This window comes from Brienomyrus brachyistius, chromosome 17 (genome assembly GCF_023856365.1).
Source record: "Brienomyrus brachyistius isolate T26 chromosome 17, BBRACH_0.4, whole genome shotgun sequence".
Lineage (NCBI taxonomy): Eukaryota > Metazoa > Chordata > Actinopteri > Osteoglossiformes > Mormyridae > Brienomyrus > Brienomyrus brachyistius.
The window spans coordinates 10,606,881-10,634,866 of NC_064549.1; the positions used below are offsets into that span (position 1 = coordinate 10,606,881).

General features: G+C 42.5%; 1 protein-coding gene across 20 annotated transcripts; it reads left to right on the top strand.

Moving 5' to 3' along the window:
* The first annotated feature begins 3,189 nt into the window (after window positions 1-3,189).
* Window positions 3,190-27,261, top strand: LOC125711622 (C-type lectin domain family 12 member B-like). Of its 20 annotated transcripts, none has more exons than XR_007383052.1 (9): window positions 3,190-3,291; window positions 3,836-3,936; window positions 4,802-4,888; window positions 7,816-7,923; window positions 8,485-8,748; window positions 8,845-8,996; window positions 9,182-9,279; window positions 10,667-10,863; window positions 11,032-14,286. XR_007383052.1 is itself a non-coding variant. In XM_048980736.1 (8 exons), exons 2-8 carry the CDS (start codon window positions 17,498-17,500, stop codon window positions 24,338-24,340), a joined length of 909 nt encoding a protein of 302 aa, XP_048836693.1. In that variant the 5' UTR covers window positions 3,199-3,291; window positions 17,455-17,497; the 3' UTR covers window positions 24,341-27,261. The 20 variants fall into 20 exon arrangements, 10 of the variants coding, with proteins under 10 accessions (XP_048836693.1, XP_048836700.1, XP_048836697.1 ...); XR_007383058.1 differs by having other exon boundaries at window positions 4,805-4,888; XR_007383055.1 differs by lacking the exon at window positions 3,190-3,291 and adding an exon at window positions 26,602-27,261 and having other exon boundaries at window positions 3,325-3,936; window positions 11,032-13,348.
* The last annotated feature ends 725 nt before the right edge of the window (window positions 27,262-27,986 follow it).

Below are 27,986 nucleotides of genomic sequence, written 5' to 3' on the forward strand. Positions count from 1 at the left end.
TGGCCTCTGCATCAGCTCTTTTTCTATAAGGAGAATAAAAAAGGACTAGCAACCTACACCAAGATGGCGACGCTGCTTTTGTCAAGAACGCCAATGCGAGGCTTGGTGCTGATGGAACAGCCGTTAGCTGTGGGTGGCATTGATGCTCTGTTGACGCTCGGTCAGGAAACTATTATGATTAAAGTACGAAATGATGTTCAAGCTACCATGTATTCTTCTAATTCCACTCCCAGTCTTTTACACTTACCTATCATTCTCAGCTGCTCAACTTTCTCATAGGTGCTGAATATCTACTAGTGACTGCATTTGACCACTAGAGGGCATGAGAGACGGTAGTCCACATATCTGACAAATTCCAGTAACATAATGTTATAATACACTGCTCAAAAAAATGAAATACCTGGACTCTACAGAGGTTGCACAGGTAGTCCAACTCCTCCAGGATGGCGCATCAATACGTGCCATTGCCAGAACGTTTGCTGTATCTCCCAGCACAGTCTCAAGGGCATGGAGGAGATTCCAGGAGACAGACAGTTACTAAAGGAGAGCTGGACAGGGCCTTAGAAGGTCCTTAACCCATCAGCAGGACCGCTATCTGTTGCTTTGTGCAAGAAGGAACAGGATGAACACTTCCAGAGCCTACAGAATGACCTCCAGCCGGCCACTGGTGTGAATGTCTCTGACCAAACAATCAGAAACAGACTTTATGAGGGTGGCCTGAGGGCCTTACATCTTCTAGTGGGCCCTGTGCTCACTGCCCAGCACTGTGGAGCTTGACTGGCATTTGCCATAGAATATCAGAATTGGCAGGTCCTCTGTTTCACAGATGAGAACAGGTTCACCCTGAGCACATGTGACAGATGTGAAAGGGTCTGGAGAAGCCATGGAGAACGTTATGCTGCCTGTAACATTGTTCAGCATGACCGGTTTAGTGGTGGGTCAGTGATGGTCTGGGGAGGCATATCCATGGAGGGACGCACAGACCTCTACAGGCTAGACAACGGCACCTTGACTGCCATTAGGTATCGGGATGAAATCCTTGGACCCCCTGTCAGACCCTAAGCTGGTGCAGGGTCTCCTGGGTTCTTCCTGGGGCACAACAAGGCCCAGCCTCATGTGGGAAGAGTGTGCAGGCAGTTCCTGGAGGATGAAGGAATTGATAACATTAACTGGCCCCCCACACTCACCTGACCTAAATCCAATAGAACACCTCTGGGACATTATGTTTCAGTCCATCCAACGCCACCAGGTTGCACCTCAGACTGCCCAGGAGCTCAGTGATGCCCTGGTCCGGATCTGGGAGGAGATCCCCCAGGACACCATCGGTTGGCTCATTAAGAGTATCCCCCGACATTGTCAGGCATGCATACAAGCATGTGGGCGCCATACAAAATACTGAGTACGATTTTCAGTTGCTGCAATGAAATTTCAGCAAAATGGACTATGGACAAATATTTCACTTTGATTTTCAGGGTGTCTTCTGGCCCTCTGTAGGTTGATCATTTTCATTTCCATCAAACGATGTGGCATCCTTTCCTCCCTAACACATTACCCAGGTCATATCAGTATAGATATCCAGCATGATTCTGCCCAGTCGGCAGAAGAAGGTCCAGACGACGTTCCTGATGTGTGGAATCTACCAAACCCATCCAACCTTACTCCCCAACCTATGAAATCTACTAAGGGTGTAAACTATACCAAGGGGGGGCACACCCAGATTATTTCTGGCTACCAGCCTGCCTAGGGCCCCAAATAGGTAGAACAGGCCCCGTTCAGAGGAGCCCAAAGGGTCAGTCCGTGCCAAATCAACCAGGGGCTCCATGGGCATCATTCCTGATTTTGATGAAAACTTTCTATTTTGATCCTTATAGAGAACACTGAAAATTCCCCAAGTTTTATTGAAAAATTCTGATGCAGTCCAAAGTTATGGCCCTTTCATATTTGGGTGCCACGCCCCTTTTTTGCACTCGCGAATTGCGCATGTCATTTGTAAGGGTTTTCAGGAGACCATATCTTCGCTTCTAAGCATGCTAGAGAGCTGAAAATTGCTTTCCTGGTATACTTTTCCCTGCTCTTTCAGAATCTGAGTGCTCAGGGGAAGCACTTCAAAGCAATGGACCTGCAAAAATCAGTTTTTGGTTCACTGTTTTCGGATTTGACCCCAAGCTGTGGGGTCACCACCACACCTACATCCAATATTCTTCTATATTTTGGTTATTTGAGGAAGATACTCTAAGCAGATGCAAATTCATTCTAAATCACCATTTATTCTTTGATATATTGCCATCTGAAAATGGTCACAGATGAGAAATCCCCCACAGGACCCCCTACTTCGGGGGCGTGGTTGACTGTGTAGATAGTTAGTGATGGGCATGAAACTTATACAGTTGAAAGAAGCATATCTGAACTATAAATTGAAAATATAAGTATCTCAACTCAACTCCTTCAATATAAACTCCCAGGGTCAAATATGACATTTTCAAGTCTTTCCGTTCAGCTGCCAAGAGGTCAATTTTGAGAATACCCCTTGTCAGACAGAGATACTTAAATCAGATCTTAAATTTGAAAAACCTACTAGTAGCATCATTGAATTAATGAGAAGCCATGTTCACAGTTGTTAGATATTCTTTGGTCAATCCATCTGGACTAACACAGTTCCTCTTTTTCAATAAAACTTGGGGAATTTTCAGTGTTCTCTATAAGGATCAAAATACTAAGTTTTCATCTAAATCAGGAATGATACCCATGGAACTTTTCTGGACATTGGTTGATTTAGCACGGACTGACCCCAAAGTAAACAATAACAGGTGGGGAACCTGCAGAAAGGAAAAGCTGCCTACAAGCCGCTGACATTTTATTCCTCAAAACACAGCATGAGCAAATTAGGGAGACCAGCGGAACCCTAACTGGACTGTGGTAATGCCTGGAGAGACGCGCACAGGGCTGTAGTGACAGTTCCTTCCCCTTGCAGCACCACTCAGACTATGCGTGCATTTCCTGGTTATTGTTTCTGATCTCTTTTGTTGGAAGATTCCACAGTAAATTTAACTGTCAATCACAGCCGTTTACTCTGCTGTGAATTTGCAGGAGAAATTGTCAGGGGTGTTTCCAGCCGACTTTTCAGATCTTCATATAGCTACATCAAGAAACAAATACAATGAAAATCAGAAGTAGCATGATCTCTTTGGCAGGAAGGGGTGGAGTCTCATGGGAGAGTTTTTATTTATTGTAGCGAGTGATGGAAACACATCTGACAGCTCGCAGATGAGAACAACGATTGAGGACACCTGTGTGAGTGGGGCGGGGGTTGAGGGATTCAAAGACCCCAGTGGGAGGTGTTGGGAGAGTCGGTGTGAGAGGAGTGGGAGCGAGCGGTGCATCAGGGGTGCGGCACTTCGCAGACATTTACGTCTTGGCCGTAGGTGAAGATGGCAGGGGTAGATGGGCAGGCAGTGAGGGATCGCCTGTTAAATTAGAGTATAAAATCAAACTATAAAATCCACAGAGTATAAAAAGGTGGCGGAAGAGTAATAACAATAGTGATTTGGGTAGTAAAGTTACTTTTGTGACATTAGGCCTCTTATTTGTTATCCAGTACAGGATTGATGCAAAGAACCACAGTAGAAAAAAATCTGCAGGGGTATAAGACCATGATTTGCAAATGAGCTACACCATCTGGACTGGCATCAATAAACACTAAATGATACATGCTTACATCAGTGTGTGTGTGTGTGTGTGTGCAACTGAAAGATAAACCACGACACTGGAAATTTTGGTTCAGTTACTTCTCCTTTTGTATTTGCTGATTAGAAGCTCATACATTTTCTTCTCTTAGAAACTTTGGTTTGACTATCAAGTCAGCAAGTCAGCTTAACTAAATGTCAGCAGGTGCCATTTATTCGGTTGTAAATTTAAAGAAAAAACGTCAGGACGACGGTGAGTATTTCAAGTTTTGTTTATAAAATATATTTTAAGATGAAATGTATTGAAAAGATACGACTTCCTTTCTGGTTTGTGACAGGAAATGGTGGTGTTGCTCGTAGCCACTGGTTCAGATCATTGTATCAAGATCTATTTATGTTTTAGTGTAAATGTTTGCAGTCTTTATGGATTTTTTACCAAATTAAATTGGACATATTGATTGAAGATTCATCTTGAGGATGGAATCATGTGACAAGGGCAATTCAGTAAAAAAAGAAACCGTTTTATTAGATATAATGTTTTACACATTTGATACGTTATGTAAATTCACATGACAAAATGTAATATCACTGCCTGTGAGTTTCACTACAGAACAATCATATTTCATTTACATAAATATGCACACTGGAAAAAACCGTGTCATTAAATCTTTACAGCATTTACTTTCGTAGTGATATATTACAAAGTGTCAGAATATCCATCAATCTTTTAACCTCATGAGTATATTATAATATTTACATTTGAAATAAGAATTTGAGTTAGAGTCCCTGCCTTGAGTGCATTCGATGTACATAAGCAGAGTTTAAATAAAGCCTGATCAAAGGTAGTCAACTAGAGGAGAACTAACTCAATGTTCTCCGTAATATTTGCATTTGAAGGGATACGCGTTACTAAAATCCAAAGTGTGTCAGAATATTTATCCATCTGAAATAATCATAAGGTCACACTGAGACTGTCCCTGCAAGCACAGGACACAAGGCCGGGATAAAATGTTCTGCTCTGCTCTGAGAGATGTAGGCTTAGAACTTCAGACATTTCCTGTAAGTATGTTTCTTGTGGTTTGCCGGCCATTAACACCCTGTCACGTATATTGTTACAGTAGCACAGGGCGAAGATGTCGTCTACACCGAAATTAAATTCCCTGACTCTCTCTGCCCCCAAAACGTGTCTCATGATGGGAAAGCTGGTAAGTAACATGAACCATGTGAAAGAGTTTGCTGTGGTGTTTTCATAGTTATTGTCACCCTGGCTATGAAACATGGATGCAAAGAAAGAAAAAGCTGAAAGTCATTTATTTGCAAAGTTTAACATCAATTGCAAAACAAAGCACACAAATATCCCCATAAAGCACAATCTTTTAAAAAACGCCCCATATCAGCAATGGCAGTAAGTAGGAGGATGAGTGACTTCTTTTCATTTCAAATATATTCCTTGTTCACTGTTGTTCCATTTCTTTGCTCAGTGCAGTATCTAACTCTATAATCTGTCATTCATCATTTATCTGTAATACAGTGCACTGCAAAAGTATTGAACCCCGTTTAAATGATGAGACTTGCCTGAATTACAAATGATGCATGGATTCATTCTGTCAGTATTTTTATTACAAACTCATAGTCTCTCACAGAAAATCAAAATCTAATAAATGCTGCTGTATTATAAGTATTCAATCCTTGAGCTCTGGAAGCTCCACATGACAGAGAAAAAAGACACAGCTGGAAAACATCACCTTACCGAATTGTCCTACACTTGGCCACGACCCATGATAACCCCTGACTCCGCCCAGCTTCACTATAAAGACTGGAGAATATAAAATAATAGTTAGAGTAATCTAATGTCATAAATTTAGAACGGCTTACCAAAATAATATACAAGAGGCTGGACATCTCAGTAAGACTGTTGGATCGATATTGAGAAAGTAGACGCTTCAGCACACCTGCCTAGACCAGCCCATCCTGAAGACTCAGGACCCACACAAAAAGGAGCCTGGTGAGGGAAGCCTCAATAAGGCCTACAGTCACTCTGAAGGAGCTACGGAGTTCAGTGGCTGAGAGTGGAGTGAAGGTGCACCTGTCCAGCATGTCAAGAGCATATTGCCTACACCATACTGCATACGCCATACTGCATACTGTATACACCATACTGCATTCACCATACTGCATTCACCATACTGCATACTGTATACACCATACTGCATTCACCATACTACATACATCATACTGCATACACCATACTGCATACTGAATACACTGTACTGCATACACCATACTGTATATATTATACTGTATACTGCATTCACCATACTGTATACACCATACTGTACACATCATACTGCATACACCATACGCCATACTGTACACATCATACTGCATACACCATACTGTATACACCGTACTGCATACACCATACTGCATACTGTATACACTATACTGCGTGCACCATGCTGTATACACCATACTGCATACTGTATACACTATACTGCATTCACCATACTGTATACACCATACTGTATACTGTATACACGTACTGCATACACCATACTGCATGCACCATACTGCATACTTTATACACCATACTGCATACTGTATACACTATACTGTATACTGCATTCACCATACTGTATACACCATACCGCATACACCATACTGCATACTGTATACACCATACGCCATACTGTACACATCATACTGCATACACCATACTGTATACACCGTACTGCATACACCATACTGCATACTGTATACACTATACTGCGTGCACCATGCTGCATACACCATACTGCATACTGTATACACTATACTGCATTCACCATACTGTATACACCATACTGCATACTGTATACACGTACTGCATACACCATACTGCATGCACCATACTGCATACTTTATACACCATACTGCATACTGTATACACTATACTGTATACTGCATTCACCATACTGTATACACCATACCGCATACACCATACTGCATACTGTATACACCATACCGCATACACCATATGTAGTGGTCGCCACACACTCCTTCTTGCGTTGTGTAAATGACTGTCACACAACTTTTCACTTTTGCTCGTATAGCCCTCGTATATTTTGGTGACAATGGCACAAAATGAGGCCTTCACAGCACGATTCCCGGCAAAGAGCTTCCCGCGTGGCTAGGAACAAAAAGCAAAAAGACTTCAACTACTCTTCTGGTTGGCCACGGCTAAGCTAACAGAGTTGCCGGTCATAAAATAGACAACATTTTGCATCAATTGCTAGAAGTAATTAATCACAAATATATATAAGAAACGCAAAGCACTTCACTGATATAAATAGGACTTTATTACTATGAGAATTGATTTCCTAAAGAATACTTTATGTGGAGCGCAACACAAGCCATCCTACCTCGACGGCTCCTTGCGGCAGACTGATTGAAGGAAAAGCACACCGCTTAAGTCTGCAGTTGCCCACTAGAGGGCGCTTAAACCCCGCATTACCTAAGCCCAAAGAAAATAATCCAATAATCAAAGTATAAGTAATTTACAAAGAAAATAATCCAATAATCTAGTAAACTAGCAATTAATGGCAAATTAATAATGAAGACAAGTGGAATTATTTCACCTGTTACACATACGCCATACTGCAGCTGTGAATACAGCTGGTCTGTGTGGGAGGCTGGCTAGAAAGAAGATAATACTCAAGAGGAGCGATATGAATGCATGTCTACAGTTTGCCAGAAGGTATGAGAGTGACCCAGCTAACATTTCGGAGAAAGTTGGGTGGATAGATGACACCAAGATAGAGATTTCTGGCAATAACCCAAAGGACTGTGTGTGGCACAAACATAACACTGCGCCCTGCCACAGTGAACACCATCACTGCTGTCATGGAAGACGACTGGGTGGACGTGTTAGTCCAAAAACGAATCAGGACAAGATTATAAATCCTGGGTGCTCATCCCCAGCCCCCAGACCGGCATGTTCCAGGGACCCCTGCCCACATCTGGGGCTCCTGAATCAGTCAGGGATTCCACATCATTCATGGCTCCCCTGTCTATTCATGCACCATTTTATACTTTTATATTCAAGCAAAATCTTATACTTCATGTGCTTTAAATCTCTGTTCATTCCCACCAGGGAAAGATAAACCTGGATCACACCCCCATCCCTACAGACTGACTGTAGTTGGCCTGGTGATGTTGTGTTTTCTCCTGATCATCTGCATCATTGTCCTGAGTATCTCTTGTGAGTATGAATCACTTTACATATCTACATTATTAGAATTTGCGTATCTACTGTGAGCATAATTCACAGCTTGGATGGTGTGTAATTTTGTGTAGCATAAATGTTCACATTCTAATGGGGTAAGAATGATCATTTAGAGCAGTGAAACACCGCACCCCCCACTGCTATATATGCTAATGGCCTCATTAGAGTAAGACTAGTAATACACTCCATCAGTTTAGTTTTTAAATAGCAGGTAGAAAAACTACTATTGCATTAGTTTCATAACACTTGCTTATCATGTCAGCATAATATAAATGCAGGCATTCCTGAAACACCCATATGACACTTAACAAAAATCTACTGCATATACTGATGATTTTTATTAATATTTGAGGACATTTGGGTTCAGTATATTTTCAGAATTTGAAATGTATGATCTGATTAATAAGATGATTTAAGAATTATTCTAATATTTCTCTAGGTTTTAGTAAATTAGAATATAAACACTTTGCTCTCCAGTTGGGTGCTGTGTTGATCGGTACACTGCATGTTTTATGTCTCAATGTCATCCGGAAACAGTACATAGAGCCAACCGGAAAAGCTCAGTGATGGAAGGGGACGTGCAGCAGCTCACGTCAAAGAACTGGAATCTGACTATAGAGAAGAAACAGATACAGGAAGAAATCAGCCAGATAGAGCAAAACTGCAGCTCCCTGGCCAGTGACCATATCCAGCTGAAGGGAAACTACAGCATCACAGCTAAAGAAAAGGATGAGTTACAAAACAACTATGAAGCCCTGAAAAATAAACTACAGCACTTATTCTGTGGCACCACTGACATGCGTAATATAGCTGTTATTCCACTTTTTTTCATTTAAGGCATTTTTATGCCATTTTCTCCTTTTATTGCATTTTTGACAAAGTGCTCTGTCTTTGCAGAGAAACCATGTCCACTGTGCCCACAGGGCTGGGAGCTGTTCCACTCCAGCTGCTACTTTATCTCCAAGGACCAGAAATCATGGAAGGACAGTCGGACTGAATGTCTTAAGTGGGGAGCGGACCTGGTGATTATAGACAGCGAAGAGGAAGAAGTATGTACTGTCTGTTTGGCTGGTCATAGTGTAGATAGTGTAACTGCTCTCCTGTCGTTCACTCATGTGATCTGAAGAGAGGGTGATGCAGCAGTTTTGTGTCACTCTGTTGCTTTTGTTGAGATACTGTATGTGTCAGTGAGTCTCAGTAGAACTGCATGAATCATTCAGTGTCTTGTCTTCAGGACTTCATTAAGAAAAATACATATGATTACTGGATTGGACTGACATATAATGCAGTGAAGAAAGATTGGATTTGGCTGGATGGCACATCTCTGACAGGGTAAGGATTCATTCAGACACAGTATGTGGATTCATTTACAGAAAAAGGAACAACTTTCCATTTCACTCTTGCTCATACGTGGTTTATACCAGGGATATTAAAATCACGGTCCTCGAGGTCTGAGCACTTCTGATCTTCCATCCATCCTTTACCTGTGAGCCGGGTGTGAGGAGTACAGACACTCCTCACTTACTGACCGAGTTCCCTTCCTATGACTCGGTCGTTAAGCGAATAGGCCCCTGTCACATAACGTCAGGTAATTTCCATTCTGACCAGAGGCAGGTTATCTTTATTTCTGGGTTACCCTAGTGCCGCTCAGGACCATTGGAATACAAGAAAGCTCAGTGCTAATCAAGTAAAAAAGCAGTTAGGCTGAGAAAAGCTTCCCACAAAGAAGTTTTAAAGTTGGCCCACATCTCTTTTAATCGCCGTCACCCAAAGAGCGCGTATTTTTTCATCCACAGAGACCCACAACTTACCGGTATTTCAACCATACTGGGTTTGCGGCAACCACCTTCAGATGTTGTTTTAATGTCACTTTACACCATCTGTACTGTATATTGTAATAAAAAGTGTACTGTTCCCGCTGCACGTTTTCTCCGTATGTAGCAGGAGAAAATCTGTGAGTGAAACTGTAATAAACCAAACACGGAAAAAAATTGGGAGATCTCTTATCTAGCAGAACATAGTTACAACTGGCCGATAAGTGCTAACGTTAATCATCAGCGGAATTACAAATAAATGATACGCTAACATATATAGGCATGTATCGCAAATGAGCATCAATGCAATCCATTGCACATTACCGAACTAAAACAGTGCATAGAAAATAGGTAATTTGTATATATCAACTAAGATATGAAGCAAGTAAAAACGCCATTTTTTCCGAAGACATAAGAAAAGGACCCAGGAAAACTTTAACCTTGCGCACGTCCGTGCTTTACACGCTACTTTACACGGAGGGTCCCTTTCCCACAACGCAAAGCATACGCATCAAACTAAATGCCACAGCGCTGGTACCGCGGACAATGGCGCTGGCTGGAGAGCTGGTCCTCAGTCCGGACGCTCACTAAATAGCTCGGCCGGAACAGGAGGAGCCGAGGTCCCGGGTTTGAAGAGCCCTGGTTTACGCCGTCAGTACTCCCCAATGGTTATTTTACTGGCCAATGGGTTATATATAGTATATACTTTCCAAGACATTTTCAACAACTTTAAGATAGAATAGAAATAACTAAAACTGATAATAACTACGTCCCCTGTGTTTAAATTCTTCCTGGATTAAGAAAAACGTTAACAGAAAATCTAAGAGGTAAGTTGCTGCTGCCTTGTTAGCAATAAGTTTTTTAAAACACTGTTATATCATTCTGTCTCTTTCTTTCTGTTCTAGTTTCCAGAAGCCATATTACTGGGATGGATACTGTGCTGTGATCCGAAGCTGGTCTACTTCATGGCAGCTTCAGGCTTGGACCTGCGACACAAAGGCTCGATGGATCTGTGAGACTAAAGCGCTGCTCCTACATCACCTCTGAACAGCATTAATGTGGAGGCCGAAAAAAGTAACCATACGGATCATGCAACGAAAAAGTGCGTCCTTTCACAAGTTAAGGTCTTTTTTTATCAAATATTTTTATTGGAGAAAAAAAATGTAATACATTGACTTACAAAAATACCATTTACCTTTTTCCTTTTTCTAAATAATGAACAACCCCCCACCCCTGTCCCCACTCGGCTCACCACAACCACACTACATAGGTATGTAACCTTAACAGGCATGTATTCAATCAGGTAGTATCTCTAAATTAGTGAAATAGGAAATGAATGGTTGCCATTTATGGAAAAATTTGACTGTACTTCCTTTCAAGTTTTAAGAAAATCATGACGTCTTTAAGCCACTGGGAGATAGGGGGATATTTAGGAGACTTCCAATGTATCAACAATAAACGTCTTGCTAATAGGGACTATAAGCTATAACATCCTTTTGAGTAGAGTTAAGTGCAAGTGAGCGATCAGGAATCCCACATATTGCAATCAGAGGACAAGTGTCAAGGTAAACAGGACAGAAAGACCAGGATCCAGGTATGCAAGCCGAACAGCGCTTTGTTCTGGAAAACCAGACAGAAGCACCAGAAGGGACAGGCGAGAAGCAGGGTGGAAAAACAAGGGAGGGGGTCGTTAGCCAGGGGGTCAGTCCTACGAGGAGAGACGAGACAGGAACACACGGGGTTAAGGGGACGAGACGAGTTGGGGCAGGCAGGGTAGTCGGGTCAGGTGCGGGAACGGGTCTGGAACGGGAGAGAGAGAGAGGTAAGTGGAAGACACGAGGTAAACAGGCAGGGCTCGGAAGATGGGGAAGACAATGGACAATAGAGTGCTTAGTAAGGCTTCGAATCATCAGCGCAATACTTCGCACCGGACTGGTGATCTCTAGCAGGTTTTATCCCTAGCCCTGTTACTCATAATGAGCTGCAGCTGGGGGTGTCCTCCTGTGTGGGCGTGACAACAAGGTTGGAGAATTAACCCAAGAACAAATGATATAGCAGAAAAATAACCCACCCAGAAATCCTCCAGCTCAGGGCAAAGAAAAAACATATGGCTAAGTGTTAGAGTCGCTGGGGAGCGGGTAATGCAGACGGGCAGGAAGCGGGCAGGAAGCGGGCAGGAAGCGGGCAGGAAGCAGGCGGAATACGGGGTTTTAATCGGGCACAGACCTCGACAAACATCAATGACGGACAAAGAACTAATCAAGACATGGACTGAAATAGGCAAGACAACAGGGTACAGCTGGGTACAATCAGGGAAGCACACGTGGATAATCAGGGGGGCGTGGCACACACGAGGATCGTACGAGCCGGGCATGACACTAAGGTGACAAGGAGAGCCGTGGCATTTATCACATTTGTCTTCCACTTCCGGAAACAGTTCAGAAAGTCGAGACTTAGAGAAATACGCCCTTTGTATGACCTTAAATTGAATAAGTCCAAGACGAGCACAAGAGGTGGTAGATAGAGGCCCTCTCTATGGCCTGATCCCAGAATTCCTCATGTATTTGTATTCCCAGTTCCCCTTCCCATGTACGCTTAAGTTTAACATTTCAGTGGTTGCCAAAAGAGAGGATGATGATACACGACTTTCAGATGATTCCCCTGTGATGGGGACTAAATGATAGCATGGTTTCCCACAGCTGTTCAGGTGGTAAATAGGTGGGAAACCACGGTGGCAAGTTACAAGTTAAGGTCTTTTGTTCTTGCCAGAAAGTGTATTCCGTGACGTTTATGCGATTCATTGATCCTCCGCTATATCGCGGATTTTTCCCCGATGCCTCCCGGTTCTCTGCGTATCGCGTACTTTGCTTGTGGTCCGATTGTTGTCGTTTTGTCTTAAGCCCCATGATGGCTCCCCAGCGTCCTGCACCTTCTAAGCCTTCCGGTAGTAGTGAGCCTAAGCGCCAGAGGAAGACCTTGACTGTTCAGGAGAAGGTAAAACTCCTGGATATGCTTCGGGAAGGAAAGCGTTACGCGGACGGCACTCGCCATTATGGCTTGAATGAATCGACGGTACGATACATCAAGAAGGACGAAAAGAATATAAGATCCATATATGTTTTTATTGTTACATATTCCATTACGTATACAGAGAGAGAGATGTGTGTATATATATATACATATACATACATTACATATTATTATTATTATGTTACTCATATCCTTAGCCAGACATTCACATATCATATGTGTTGTTTTAATAAGTTTACATGTGTTTAAAACGTGTGGGAGGGGGATTTTGAGGCTTAAACTATAAAAATGTCTATATGGTCTATCTATATGGCGGATTTTCACCTATCGCTGATGGGTCTGGACCGCATCTTCCGCGATAGGTGGGGGGGGGGGTCACTGTATAATCGTGTGTGGTTTTGCTCAGCAGGGAGAGGCCAAGTGTTATACTTGCCGTAGCTATGTGCTACCATAAGATGGTGCTTAATCTTCTCCAAAACTATTGTAAAAATCATAAAAGCAGCCCAGTATTTACATTCCTCTTCAATAAAAATGCTCAGGCTGAAGAAGCAATACATGTAAGTAATGTTAACTATATCTGTTATTTCAACTGATTGGTGTATTATTATTTTATGCTTTGATGTCCAACCATACACAGTACAAAGAGTGACTCAGGATTATCCAGCAGTTGAAGGAGATCTACAGAAGATCACAAAGGGGGTTTTCTTCTTTGATATTGCATCTCTAACCCATTACTGGTCTAATTCTCTGTGAAAATGTACCAAAGTTTAGAAAATCAGGGCAAATCCTTTTTCGGAGTGCAGTGTTGTCAGCTCCATAGCTGTTCATTGTTTGTGGCTGTTTAGGAGGATGTCGGGGGCAGTGGGATGTGGATGAGCTAAAAAAGAGAATTTATCCATTACCAATGATTGGCTGGGGACAAATGGAGACAAGAAGGCCCAGTGGATTTGGTCTTCACTTGAGTGAGGTCACTGAGTGCTGCCCAGTTGATTATCATCTATTTCATGACCCCCTAATGGTGGAACGAGCTGCTGAACCACATCTGGTCATCAGACTCCCTCTCCACCTTCAAGAAACGACTCGACTCATCAGTCCCAGGAATTCCTCTGCCAGCTTAATACCACTCTGTGTTCCCTGAATGCTCTTAATATTTGAATGAATAACTGAATAGTCCTTTTATTGGGCCCTTGCTTTGCTTGGGGAATGTTGTGTAGCTCCTGCCCCAGTTCTGCTTACACTTGTTTCCAGGCCTTCATTGGAAGCTCTGCCTAGTCACACTTATGCCTGTAGTTGACTGTAGTTGACTGTAATTGACTCCTTGACAGCTACTATGTTTGTAATTCTATTCTCATTTTTACATCGCTTTGGAGATAAGAGTCTGCTAAATGAAATTAACGTAAATGTAATCTATCTTATATTGTGTTGACTCATGTTTAAGTTCTTCTAAATAAACACGCCTGCATGTTGTGATAAAAATGTGATATATACACATTAATACTGACTTCTTAGCCTCTTTCCTACCCATGAGCTCCTAGGTCTTCTTTTTCAGGTTTAGTGCAACTAACTTTGGCTACTGCACCTAATCCATCCATCCATCCATCCATCCATTTTCCAAACCGCTTATCCTACTGGGTCGCGGGGGGTCCGGAGCCTATCCCGGAAGCAATGGGCACGAGGCAGGGAACAACCCAGGATGGGGGGCCAGCCCATCGCAGGACTCACTCACACATGCACAACTACGGGCAATTTAGTAACTCCAATTAGCCTCAGCATGTTTTTGGACTGTGGGGGGGAACCGGAGTACCCGGAGAAAACCCCACGATGACATGGGGAGAACATTCAAACTCCACACACATGACCCAGGCGGAGACTCGAACCCGGGTACCAGAGGTGTGAGGCAACAGTGCTAACCACTGCACCACCATGCCGCCCCATGTCATAATACGCTGCTCAAAAAAATTAAAGGAACACTTTTTAATCAAAGTATAGCATCGAGTCAATTAAACCTCTGTGATTTTGATCTGGTCAGTTCAGCAGAAGAGGGGGTTGTTAATTAATTTCATTCACACGAAAGCAGATGAAACTAACAGGTGCAGTAGAGGGGCAGAAATGAGACGACCCCCAAAACAGGAATGGTTTAACAGGTGGAGGCCGCTGACATTTTTCCCTCCCCATCTATTCTGACAGTTTCTTCTCTAGCTTTGCATTTGGCTAAGGTCAGTGTCACTACTAGTAGCATGAGGTGATACCTGGACCCTACAGAGGTTGCTCATGTAGTCCAGCTCCTCCAGGATGGTGCATCAATATGTGCCATTGCCAGAAGGTTTGCTGTGTCTCCCAGCACAGTCTGAAGGGCATGGAGGAGATTCCAGGAGACAGACAGTTACTAAAGGAGAACTAGACAGAAGGTCCTTATCCCATCAGCAGGACCGGTATCTGCTCCTTTGTGCAAGGAGGAGCAGGATGAGCACTTCCAGAGCCTTACAAACTGACCTCCAGCCGGCCACTGCTGTGAATGTCTTTGACCAAACAATCAGAAACAGACTTCATGAGGGTGGCCTGAGGGTCAAATGTCCTCTAGTGGATCCTGTCCCCTCTGCCCGGCACCGTGGAGCTTGATTGGCATTTGCCAAAGAATACCAGAACTGGCAGGTTCACCACTGGTACCCTGTGCTTTAATCAGATGAGAGCAGGTTCACCATGAGCGCATGTGACAGATGTGAAATGGTCTGGAGAAGCCATGGAGAACGTTATGCTGCCTGTAACATTGTTCAGTATGACCGGTTTGGTGGTGGGTCAGTGATGGTCTGGGGAGGCATATCCATGGAGGGACGCACAGACCTCTACAGGCTAGACAACGGCACCTTGACTGCCATTAGGTATCGGGATGAAATCCTTGAACCCCCTGTCAGACACTACGCTGGTGTAGTGGGTCCGGGGTTCCTCCTGGTGCACGACAAGACCCAGCCTCATGTGGCAAGAGTATGCAGGTAGTTCCTAGTGGATGAAGGAATCGATACCATTGACTGGCCCGCCACACCTCACCTGACCTAAATCCAATAGAACACCTCTGGGACATTATGTTTCAGTCCATCCAACGCCACCAGGTTGCACCTCAGACTGCCCAGGAGCTCAGTGATGCCCTGGTCCGGATCTGGGAGGAGATCCCCCAGGACACCATCGGTTGGCTCATTAAGAGTATCCCCCGACATTGTCAGGCATGCATACAAGCATGTGGGCGCCATACAAACTACTGAGTACGATTTTCAGTTGCTGCAATGAAATTTCAGCAAAATGGACTATGGACAAATATTTCACTTTGATTTTCAGGGTGTCTTCTGGCCCTCTGTAGGTTGATCATTTTCATTTCCATCAAACGATGTGACATCCTTTCCTCCCTAACACATTACCCAGGTACAGATATCCAGCATGATTCTGCCCAGTCGGCAGAAGAAGGTCCAGACGACGTCCTGATGTGTGGAATCTACCAAACCCATCCAACCCTACCCCCCAACCTGTGAAATCTACTAAGGGTGTAAACTATACCAAGGGGGGGCACACCCAGATTATTTCTGGCTACCAGCCTGCCTAGGGCCCCAAAAAGGTAGAACAGGCCCCGTTCAGAGGAGCCCAAAGTAAACAATAACAGGTGGGGAACCTGCAGAAAGGAAAAGCTGCCTACAAGCCGCTGACATTTTATTCCTCAAAACACAGCATGAGCAAATTAGGGAGACCAGTGGAACCCTAACTGGACTGTGGTAATGCCTGGAGAGACGCGCACAGAGCTGTAGTGACAGTTCCTTCCCCTTGCAGCACCACTCAGACTGTGCGTGCATTTCCTGGTTATCGTTTCTGGTGTCTTTTGTTGGAAGATTCCACAGTAAATTTAACTGTCAATCACTGCCGTTTATTCTGCTGTGAATTTGCAGGAGAAATTGTCAGGGGTGTTTCCAGCCGACTTTTCAGATCTTCATATAGCTACATCAAGAAACAAATACAATGAAAATCAGAAGTAGCATGATCTCTTTGGCAGGAAGGGGTGGAGCCTCATGGGAGAGTTTTTATTTATTGTAACGAGTGATGGAAACACATCTGACAGCTCGCAGATGAGAACAACGATTGAGGACACCTGTGTGAGTGGGGCGGGGGTTGAGGGATTCAAAGACCCCAGTGGGAGGTGTTGGGAGAGTCGGTGTGAGAGGAGTGGGAGCGAGCGGTGCATCAGGGGTGCGGCGCTTCGCAGACATTTACGTCTTGGCCGTAGGTGAAGATGGCAGGGGTAGATGGGCAGGCAGTGAGGGATCGCCTGTTAAATTAGAGTATAAAATCCACAGAGTGTAAAAGGTGATGGCAGAGTAATAACAATAGTCATTTGGGTAGTAAAGTTACTTTTGTGACATTAGGCCTCTTATTTGTTATCCAGTACAGGATTGATGCAAAGAACCACAGTAGAAAAAATCTGCAGGGGTATAAGACCATGATTTTCAAATGAGCTACACCATCTGGACTGGCATCAATAAACACTAAATGATACTTGCTTACATCAGTGTGTGTGTGTGTGTGTGCAACTGAAAAATAAACCACGACACTGGAAATTTTGGTTCAGTTACTTCTCCTTTTGTATTTGCTGATTAGAAGCTCATACATTTTCTTCTTCTCTTAGAAACTTTGGTTTGACTATCAAGTCAGCAAGTCAGCTTAACTAAATGTCAGCAGGCGCCATTTATTCGGTTGTAAATTTAAAGAAAAAACGTCAGGATGACGGTGAGTATTTCAAGTTTTGTTTATAAAATATATTTTAAGATGAAATGTATTGAAAAGATACGACTTCCTTTCTGGTTTGTGACAGGAAATGGTGGTGTTGCTCGTAGCCACTGGTTCAGATCATTGTATCAAGTTCTATTTATGTTTTAGTGTAAATGTTTGCAGTCTTTATGGATTTTTTACCAAATTAAATTGGACATATTGATTGAAGATTCATCTTGAGGATGGAATCATGTGACAAGGGCAATTCAGTAAAAAAAGAAACCGTTTTATTAGACATAATGTTTTACACATTTGATACGTTATGTAAATTCACATGACAAAATGTTATATCACTGCCTGAGAGGTTCACTACAGAACAATCATATTTCATTTACATAAATATGCACACTGGAAAAACCGTGTCATTAAATCTTTACAGCATTTACTTTCGTAGTGATATGTTACAAAGTGTCAGAATATCCATCAATCTTTTAACCTCATGAGTATATTATAATATTTACATTTGAAATAAGAATCTGAGTTAGAGTCACTGCCTTGAGTGCATTCGATGTACATAAGCAGAGTTTAAATAAAGTCTGATCAAAGGTAGTCAACTAGAGGAGAACTAACTCAATGTTCTCCGTAATATTTGCATTTGAAGGGATACGTGTTACTAAAATCCAAAGTGTGTCAGAATATTTATCCATCTGAAATAATCATAAGGTCACACTGAGACTGTCCCTGCAAGCACAGGACACAAGGCCGGGATAAAATGTTCTGTTCAAATCGCTGCTCTGAGAGATGTAGGCTTAGAACTTCAGACATTTCCTGTAAGTATGTTTCTTGTGGTTTGCCGGCCATTAACACCCTGTCACGTATATTGTTACAGTAGCACAGGGCGAAGATGTCGTCTACACCGAAATTAAATTCCCTGACTCTCTCTGCCCCCAAAACGTGTCTCATGATGGGAAAGCTGGTAAGTAGCATGAACCATGTGAAAGAGTTTGCTGTGGTGTTTTCATAGTTATTGTCACCCTGGCTATGAAACATGGATGCAAAGAAAGAAAAAGCTGAAAGTCATTTATTTGCAAAGTTTAACATCAATTGCAAAACAAAGCACACAAATATCCCCATAAAGCACAATCTTTTAAAAAACGCCCCATATCAGCAATGGCAGTAAGTAGGTGGATGAGTGACTTCTTTTCATTTCAAATACTATTCCTTGTTCACTGTTGTTCCATTTCTTTGCTCAGTGCAGTATCTAACTCTATAATCTGTCATTCATCATTTATCTGTAATACAGTGCACTGCAAAAGTATTGAACCCCGTTTAAATGATGAGACTTGCCTGAATTACAAATGATGCATGGATTCATTCTGTCAGTATCTTTATTACAAACTCATAGTCTCTCACAGAAAATCAAAATCTAATAAATGCTGCTGTATTATAAGTATTCAATCCTTGAGCTCTGGAAGCTGCACATGACAGAGAAAAAAGACACAGCTGGAAAACATCACCTTACCGAATTGTCCTACACTTGGCCACGACCCATGATAATCCCTGACTCCGCCCAGCTTCACTATCAAGACTGGAGAATATAAAAAAATAGTTAGAGTAATCTAATGTCATAAATTTAGAACGGCTTACCAAAATTATATACAAGAGGCTGGACATCTCAGTAAGACTGTTGGATCGATATTGAGAAAGTAGACGCTTCAGCACACCTGCCTAGACCAGCCCATCCTGAAGACTCAGGACCCACACAAAAAGGAGCCTGGTGAGGGAAGCCTCAATAAGGCCTACAGTCACTCTGAAGGAGCTACGGAGTTCAGTGGCTGAGAGTGGAGTGAAGCTGCACCTGTCCAGCATGTCAAGAGCATATTGCCTACACCATACTGCATACGCCATACTGCATACTGTATACACCATACTGCATTCACCATACTGCATTCACCATACTGCATTCACCATACTGCATACTGTATACACCATACTGCATTCACCATACTACATACATCATACTGCATACACCATACTGCATACTGTATACACCGTACTGCATACACCATACTGTACACATCATACTGCATACACCATACTGTATACACCGTACTGCATACACCATACTGCATACTGTATACACTATACTGCGTGCACCATGCTGCATACACCATACTGCATACTGTATACACTATACTGCATACGCCATACTGCATTCACCATACTGCATACTGTATACACCATACTGCATTCACCATACTACATACATCATACTGCATACACCATACTGCATACTGTATACACCGTACTGCATACACCATACTGAATACTGTATATATTATACTGTATACTGCATTCACCATACTGTATACACCATACTGTACACATCATACTGCATACACCATACTGTACACATCATACTGCATACACCATACTGTATACACCGTACTGCATACACCATACTGCATACTGTATACACTATACTGCGTGCACCATGCTGCATACACCATACTGCATACTGTATACACTATACTGCATTCACCATACTGTATACACCATACTGCATACTGTATACACGTACTGCATACACCATACTGCATGCACCATACTGCATACTTTATACACCATACTGCATACTGTATACACTATACTGTATACTGCATTCACCATACTGTATACACCATACCGCATACACCATACTGCATACTGTATACACCATACCGCATACACCATATGTAGTGGTCGCCACACACTCCTTCTTGCGTTGTGTAAATGACTGTCACACAACTTTTCACTTTTGCTCGTATAGCCCTCGTATATTTTGGTGACAATGGCACAAAATGAGGCCTTCACAGCACGATTCCCGGCAAAGAGCTTCCCGCGTGGCTAGGAACAAAAAGCAAAAAGACTTCGACTACTCTTCTGGTTGGCCACGGCTAAGCTAACAGAGTTGCCGGTCATAAAATAGACAACATTTTGCATCAATTGCTAGAAGTAATTAATCACAAATATATATAAGAAACGCAAAGCACTTCACTGATATAAATAGGACTTTATTACTATGAGAAATGATTTCCTAAAGAATACTTTATGTGGAGCGCAACACAAGCCATCCTACCTCGACGGCTCCTTGCGGCAGACTGATTGAAGGAAAAGCACACCGCTTAAGTCTGCAGTTGCCCACTAGAGGGCGCTTAAACCCCGCATTATCTACGCCCAAAGAAAATAATCCAATAATCAAAGTATAAGTAAACTAGCAATTAATGGCAAATTAATAATGAAGACAAGTGGAATTATTTCACCTGTTACACATACGCCATACTGCAGCTGTGAATACAGCTGGTCTGTGTGGGAGGCTGGCTAGAAAGAAGATAATACTCAAGAGGAGCGATATGAATGCATGTCTACAGTTTGCCAGAAGGTATGAGAGTGACCCAGCTAACATATCGGAGAAGGTTGGGTGGATAGATGACACCAAGATAGAGATTTCTGGCATAAACCCAAAGGACTGTGTGTGGCACAAACATAACACTGCGCCCTGCCACAGTGAACACCATCACTGCTGTCATGGAAGACGACTGGGTGGACGTGTTAATCCAAAAACGAATCAGGACAAGATTGTATATCCTGGGTGCTCATCCCCAGCCCCCAGCCCCCCGGCCCGGCATGTTCCAGGGACCCCTGCCCACATCTGGGGCTCCTGAATCAGTCAGGGATTCCACATCATTCATGGCTCCCCTGTCTATTCATGCACCATTTTATACTTTTATATTCAAGCAAAATCTTATACTTCATGTGCTTTAAATCTCTGTTCATTCCCACCAGGGAAAGATAAACCTGGATCACACCCCCATCCCTACAGACTGACTGTAGTTGGCCTGGTGATGTTGTGTTTTCTCCTGATCATCTGCATCATTGTCCTGAGTATCTCTTGTGAGTATGAATCACTTTACATATCTACATTATTAGAATTTGCATATCTACTGTGAGCATAATTCACAGCTTGGATGGTGTGTAATTTTGTGTAGCGTAAATGTTCACATTCTAATGGGGTAAGAATGATCATTTAGAGCAGTGAAACACCGCACCCCCCACTGCTATATATGCTAATGGCCTCATTAGAGTAAGACTAGTAATACACTCCATCAGTTTAGTTTTTAAATAGCAGGTAGAAAAACTACTATTGCATTAGTTTCATAACACTTGCTTATCATGTCAGCATAATATAAATGCAGGCATTCCTGAAACACCCATATGACACTTAACAAAAATCTACTGCATATACTGATGATTTTTATTAATATTTGAGGACAAATATGCCAAGTGGGTTCAGTATATTTTCAGAATTTGAAATGTATGATCTGATTAATAGGATGATTTGAAAATTATTCTAATATTTCTCTAGGTTTAGTAAATTAGAATATAAACACTTTGCTCTCCAGTTGGGTGCTGTGTTGATCGGTACACTGCATGTTTTATGTCTCAATGTCATCCGGAAACAGTACATAGAGCCAACCGGAAAAGCTCAGTGATGGAAGGGGACCTGCAGCAGCTCACGTCAAAGAACAGGAATCTGACTAATGAGAAGGAACAGATACAGGAAGACAGCAGGCAGATAGAGCAAAACTGCAGCTCCCTGGCCAGTGACAATATCCAGCTGAAGGGAAACTACAGCATCACAGCTAAACAAAAGGATGTGTTTCAAAACAACTATGAAGCCCTGATAAAGAAATCACAGCACCTGAGATTATTCTGTGGCACCACTGATATACGTAATATAGCTGTTATTCCAGATTTTTTCCCTTATTTTATTTAAAGGCACTTTATTGCATTTTTGACAAAGAGTTTGTCTTCTTTGTATTCGCAGAGAAACCATGCCGACGGTGCCCACAGGGCTGGGAGCCGTTCAACTCCAACTGCTACTTTATCTCCACGGACCAGAAATCATGGAAGGACAGTCGAATTGAATGTCTTAAGTGGGGAGCGGACCTGATGATTATAGACAGCAAAGAGGAAGAAGTATGTACTGTCTGAGTGGGTGGTCATAGTGTAGATAGTGTAACTGCTCTCCTGTCGTTCACTCATGTGATCTGAAGAGAGGGTGATGCAGCAGTTTTGTGTCGCCCTGTTGCTTTTGTTGAGATACTGTATGTGTCAGTGAGTGTGAGTCTCAGTAGAGCTGCATGAATCATTCAGTGTCTTGTCTTCAGGACTTCATTAAGAAAAATACATATGATCACTGGATTGGACTGACATATAATACAGAGAAGAATGGTTGGATTTGGCTGGATGGCACATCTCTGACAGGGTAAGGATTCATTCAGACACAGTATGTGGATTCATTTATAGAAGAAGGAACAACTTTCCATTTCACTCTTGCTCATACGTGGTTTATACCAGGGATATTAAAATCACGGTCCTCGAGGTCTGAGCACTTCTGATCTTCCATCCATCCTTTACCTGTGAGCCGGGTGTGAGGAGTACAGACACTCCTCACTTACTGACCGAGTTCCCTTCCTATGACTCGGTCGTTAAGCGAATAGGCCCCTGTCACATAACGTCATAATTTCCATTCTGACCAGAGGCAGGTTATCTTTATTTCTGGGTTACCCTGCCGCTCAGGACCATTGGAATACAAGAAAGCTCAGCGCTAATCAAGTAAAAAAGAAGTTAGGCTGAGAAAAGCTTCCCACAAAGAAGTTTTAAAGTTGGCCCACATCTCTTTTGATCGCTGTCACCCAAAGAGCACGTATGTTTTCATCCACAAAGATCCACAACTTACCGGTATTTCAACCATACTGGGTTTGCGGCAACCACCTTCAGATGTTGTATTAATGTCACTTTACACCATCTGTACTGTATATTGTAATAAACAGTGTACTGTTCTCGCTGCACGTTTTCTCCGCATGAGGCAGGAGAAAATCTATGAGTGAAACTGTAATAAACCAAACACAGAAAAGACTTGGGAGATCTCTACAAGCTGGCCGTTAAGTGCTAACGTTAATCATCAGCGGAATTACAAATAAATGATACGCTAACATATATAGGCATGTATCGCAAATGAGCATCAATGCAATCCATTGCACATTACCGAACTAAAACAGTGCATAGAAAATAGGTAATTTGTACATATCGACTAAGATATGAAGCAAGTAAAAACGCCATTTTTTCCGAAGACATAAGAAAAGGACCCAGGAGAACTTTAACCTTGCACACGTCCGTGCTTTACACGCTACTTGAGGGTCCCTATCCCACAACACAAAGCATACACATCAAAGTAAATGCCACAGCGCTGGTACCGCGGACAATGGCGCTGGCTGGAGAGCTGGTCCTCAGTCCGGACGCTCGCTAAACAGCTCGGCCGGTACAAGAGGAGCCGAGATCCCAGGTTTGAAGAGCCCTGGTTTACGCCGTCAGTACTCCCCAATGATTATATTACTGGCCAATGGGTTATATATAGTATATACTTTCCGAGTTATTTTCAACAACTTTTAAGACAGAATAGAAATAACTAAAACTGATAATAACTATTTCCCCTGTCATTAAATTCTTCCTGGATTAAGAAAAACGTTAACAGAAAATCTAAGAGGTAAGTTGCTGCTGCCTTGTTAGCAATAAGTTTTTAAAAACACTGTTATATCATTCTGTCTCTTTCTTTCTGTTCTAGTTTCCAGAGGCCATATTACCGGAATGGATTCTGTGCTGTGATCCGAAGCTGGTCTACTTCATGGGAGGGTTGGACCTGCAGCACAGAGGCTCGATGGATCTGTGAGACTAAAGCGCTGCTCCTACATCACCTCTGAACAGCATTAATGTGGAGGCCGAAAAAAGTAACCATACGGATCATGCAACGAAAAAGTGTGTTCTTTCACAAGTTAAGGTCTTTTTTTTATGAAATATTTTTATTGAAGAAAAAAAAATGTAATACAATATATTGACCTACAAAAATACCATTTACCTTTTTCTAAATAATGAACAACCTCCCATCCCTGTCCCAACTCGGCTCATCACAACCACATTACATAGGTATAACCTTAACAGGCATGTATTCAATCAGGTAGTATCTCTAAATTAGTGAAATAGGAAATGAATGGTTGCCATTTATGGAAAAATTTGACTGTACTTCCTTTCAAGTTCTAAGAAAATCATGACGTCTTTAAGCCACTGGGAGATAGGAGGATATTTAGGAGACTTCCAATGTATCAACAATAAACGTCTTGCTAATAGGGACTATAAGCTATAACATCCTTTGGAGTAGAGTTAAGTGCAAGTGAGCGATCAGGAATCCCAAATATTGCAATCAGAGGACAAGGTTGGAGAATTAACACAAGAACAAATGATATAGCAGAAAAATAACCCGCCCAGAAATCCTTCAGCTAACGGCAAAGAAAAAACATATGGCTAAGTGTTAGAGTCGCTGGGGAGCGGGTAATGCAGACGGGCAGGAAGTGGGTGGAATACGGGGAAAACAGAGTTTTAATCGGGCACAGACCTCGACAAACATCAATGACGGACAAAGAACTAAGGCAAGACATGGACTGAAATAGGCAAGACAACAGGGTACAGCTGGGTACAATCAGGGAAGCACACGTGGATAATCAGGGGGGCGTGGCACACACGAGGATCGTACGAGCCGGGCATGACACTAAGGTGACAAGGAGAGCCGTGGCATTTATCACATTTGTCTTCCACTTCCGGAAACAGTTCAGAAAGTCGAGACTTAGAGAAATGCGCCCTTTGTATGACCTTAAATTGAATAAGTCCGAGACGAGCACAAGAGGTGGTAGATAGAGGCCCTCTCTATGGCCTGATCCCAGAATTCCTCATGTATTTGTATTCCCAGTTCCCCTTCCCATGTACGCTTAAGTTTAACATTTCAGTGGTTGCCAAAAGAAAGGATGATGATACACGACTTTCAGATGATTCCCCTGTGATGGGGACTAAATGATAGCATGGTTTCCCACAGCTGTTCAGGTGGTAAATAGGTGGGAAACCAGGGTGGCAAATTACAAGTTAAGGTCTTTTGTTCTTGCCAGAAAGTGTATTCCGTGACGTTTATGCGATTCATTGATCCTCCGCTATATCGCGGATTTTTCCCCGATGCCTCCCGGTTCTCTGCGTATCGCGTACTTTGCTTGTGGTCCGATTGTTGTCATTTTGTCTTAAGCCCCATGATGGCTCCCCAGCATCCTGCACCTTCTAAGCCTTCTGGTATTAGTGAGCCTAAGCGCCAGAGGATGACCTTGACCTTTCAGGAGAAGGTAAAACTCCTGGATATGCCTCGGGAAGGAAAGCGTTACGCGGACGGCGCTCGCCATTATGGCTTGAATGAATCGACGGTACGATACACCAAGAAGGACAAAAAGAATATAAGAGCCATATATGTTTTTATTGTTACATATTCCATTACGTATACAGAGAGAGAGATGTGTATATATACACATACGTACATTACATCTTATTATTATTATTATTATTATGTTACTCATATCCTTACCCTGACATTAACATATGATATGTGTTGTTTTAATAAGTTTACATGTGTTTAAAGCGTGTGGGAGGGGTATTTTAAGGCTTAAACGATATATCTATATCCACTGTATAAGCCTGTCTGGTTTTGCTCAGCAGGGAGAGGCCAAGTGTTAAACTGGCCGTAGCTACGTGCTGCCACAAGATGGTGCATAATGTTCGCCAAAACTATTGTAAAAATCATAAAACCAGCCCAGTATTTACATTCCTCTTCAATAAATATACTCAAGCTGTAGAAGTAATACATGTAAGTAATGTTAACTATATCTGTTATTTCAACTGATTGGTGTATTATTATTTTATGCTTTGATGTCCAACCATACACAGTACAAAGAGTGACTCAGGATTATCCAGCAGTTGAAGGAGATCTACAGAAGATCACAAAGGGGGTTTTCTTCTTTGATATTGCATCTCTAACCCATTACTGGTCTAATTCTCTGTGAAAATGTACCAAAGTTTAGAAAATCAGGGCAAATCCTTTTTCGGAGTGCAGTGTTGTCAGCTCCATAGCTGTTCATTGTTTGTGGCTGTTTAGGAGGATGTCGGGGGCAGTGGGATGTGGATGAGCTAAAAAAGAGAATTTATCCATTACCAATGATTGGCTGGGAACAAATGGAGACAAGAAGGCCCAGTGGATTTGGTCTTCACTTGAGTGAGGTCACTGAGTGCTGCCCAGTTGATTATCATCTATTTCATGACCCCCTAATGGTGGAATGAGCTGCTGAACCACATCTGGTCATCAGACTCCCTCTCCACCTTCAAGAAACGACTCGACTCATCAGTCCCAGGAATTCCTCTGCCAGCTTAATACCACTCTGTGTTCCCTGAATGCTCTTAATATTTGAATGAATAACTAAGTAGTAGTTTTATTTGGTCCTTATTTTGCTTGGGAAATGTTGTGTAGCTCCTGCCCCAGTTCTGCTTACACTTGTTTCCAGGCCTTCATTGGAAGCTCTGCCTAGTCACACTTATGCCTGTAGTTGACTGTAGTTGACTGTAGTTGACTGTAATTGACTCCTTGACAGCTACTATGTTTGTAATTCTATTCTCATTTTTACATCACTTTGGACAAAAGAGTCTGCTAATTGAAATTAACATAAATGTAATCTATCTTATATTGTGTTGACTTATGTTTAAGTTCTTCTAAATAAACACGCCTGCATATTGTGATAAAAATGTGATATATACACATTAATACTGACTTCTTAGCCTCTTTCCTAGCCATGAGCTCCTAGTTCTTCTTTTTCAGGTTTAGTGCAGCTAACACTGGCTACTGCACCGAATCACAATAACAAAAACAAGGGAAGCACTTCTAATAACAGCAAACACCGCAGGAAATATTTCTGAAGCACTGGTTGTAATGTAGATGTGTGTATGATTCAGCCATTCATTTTCAGCACATAATTCTAATGTAATTGCACAAAACCTTGGGTGCAGGACTCACATCTAAGCTAATGGCTAAGCCAGGGATCCTGCCGAGGACAGACACATATAACCAGGACTTAACGAGAAACAGGTTCGAGTGATTGAGACATTAGGGAGGAATAGGATGACCAGCACCATCTATTGGACAAACAGGAACATGACAGGGCAGACAGGGACATATCCTGACACCCCAACAGACCTAAAAGAGTTTCCACATATTCTGGGCACAAATTGGCTACTTTACTGTTATGCCATGATCCTACTCATCCAAAAAACAGCTGCATGGGTGGGGGATTGTGGGGGCCGGGTCATCTGTCACACTACTCCATCTCTTTCCTTGTTCACAAGATAATACTTACTACATCACCTCAAGGTGTGCTTAGGGTCATTATGATCTTCAGTAGGTGTTTTTGGACTTGGTCCTGGAATGGATGGTAGAGATTGTGTATGGGGTGCAGCTGTCTTCCTGGGGGTGCAAAGTGCTGGGCTGAGTAC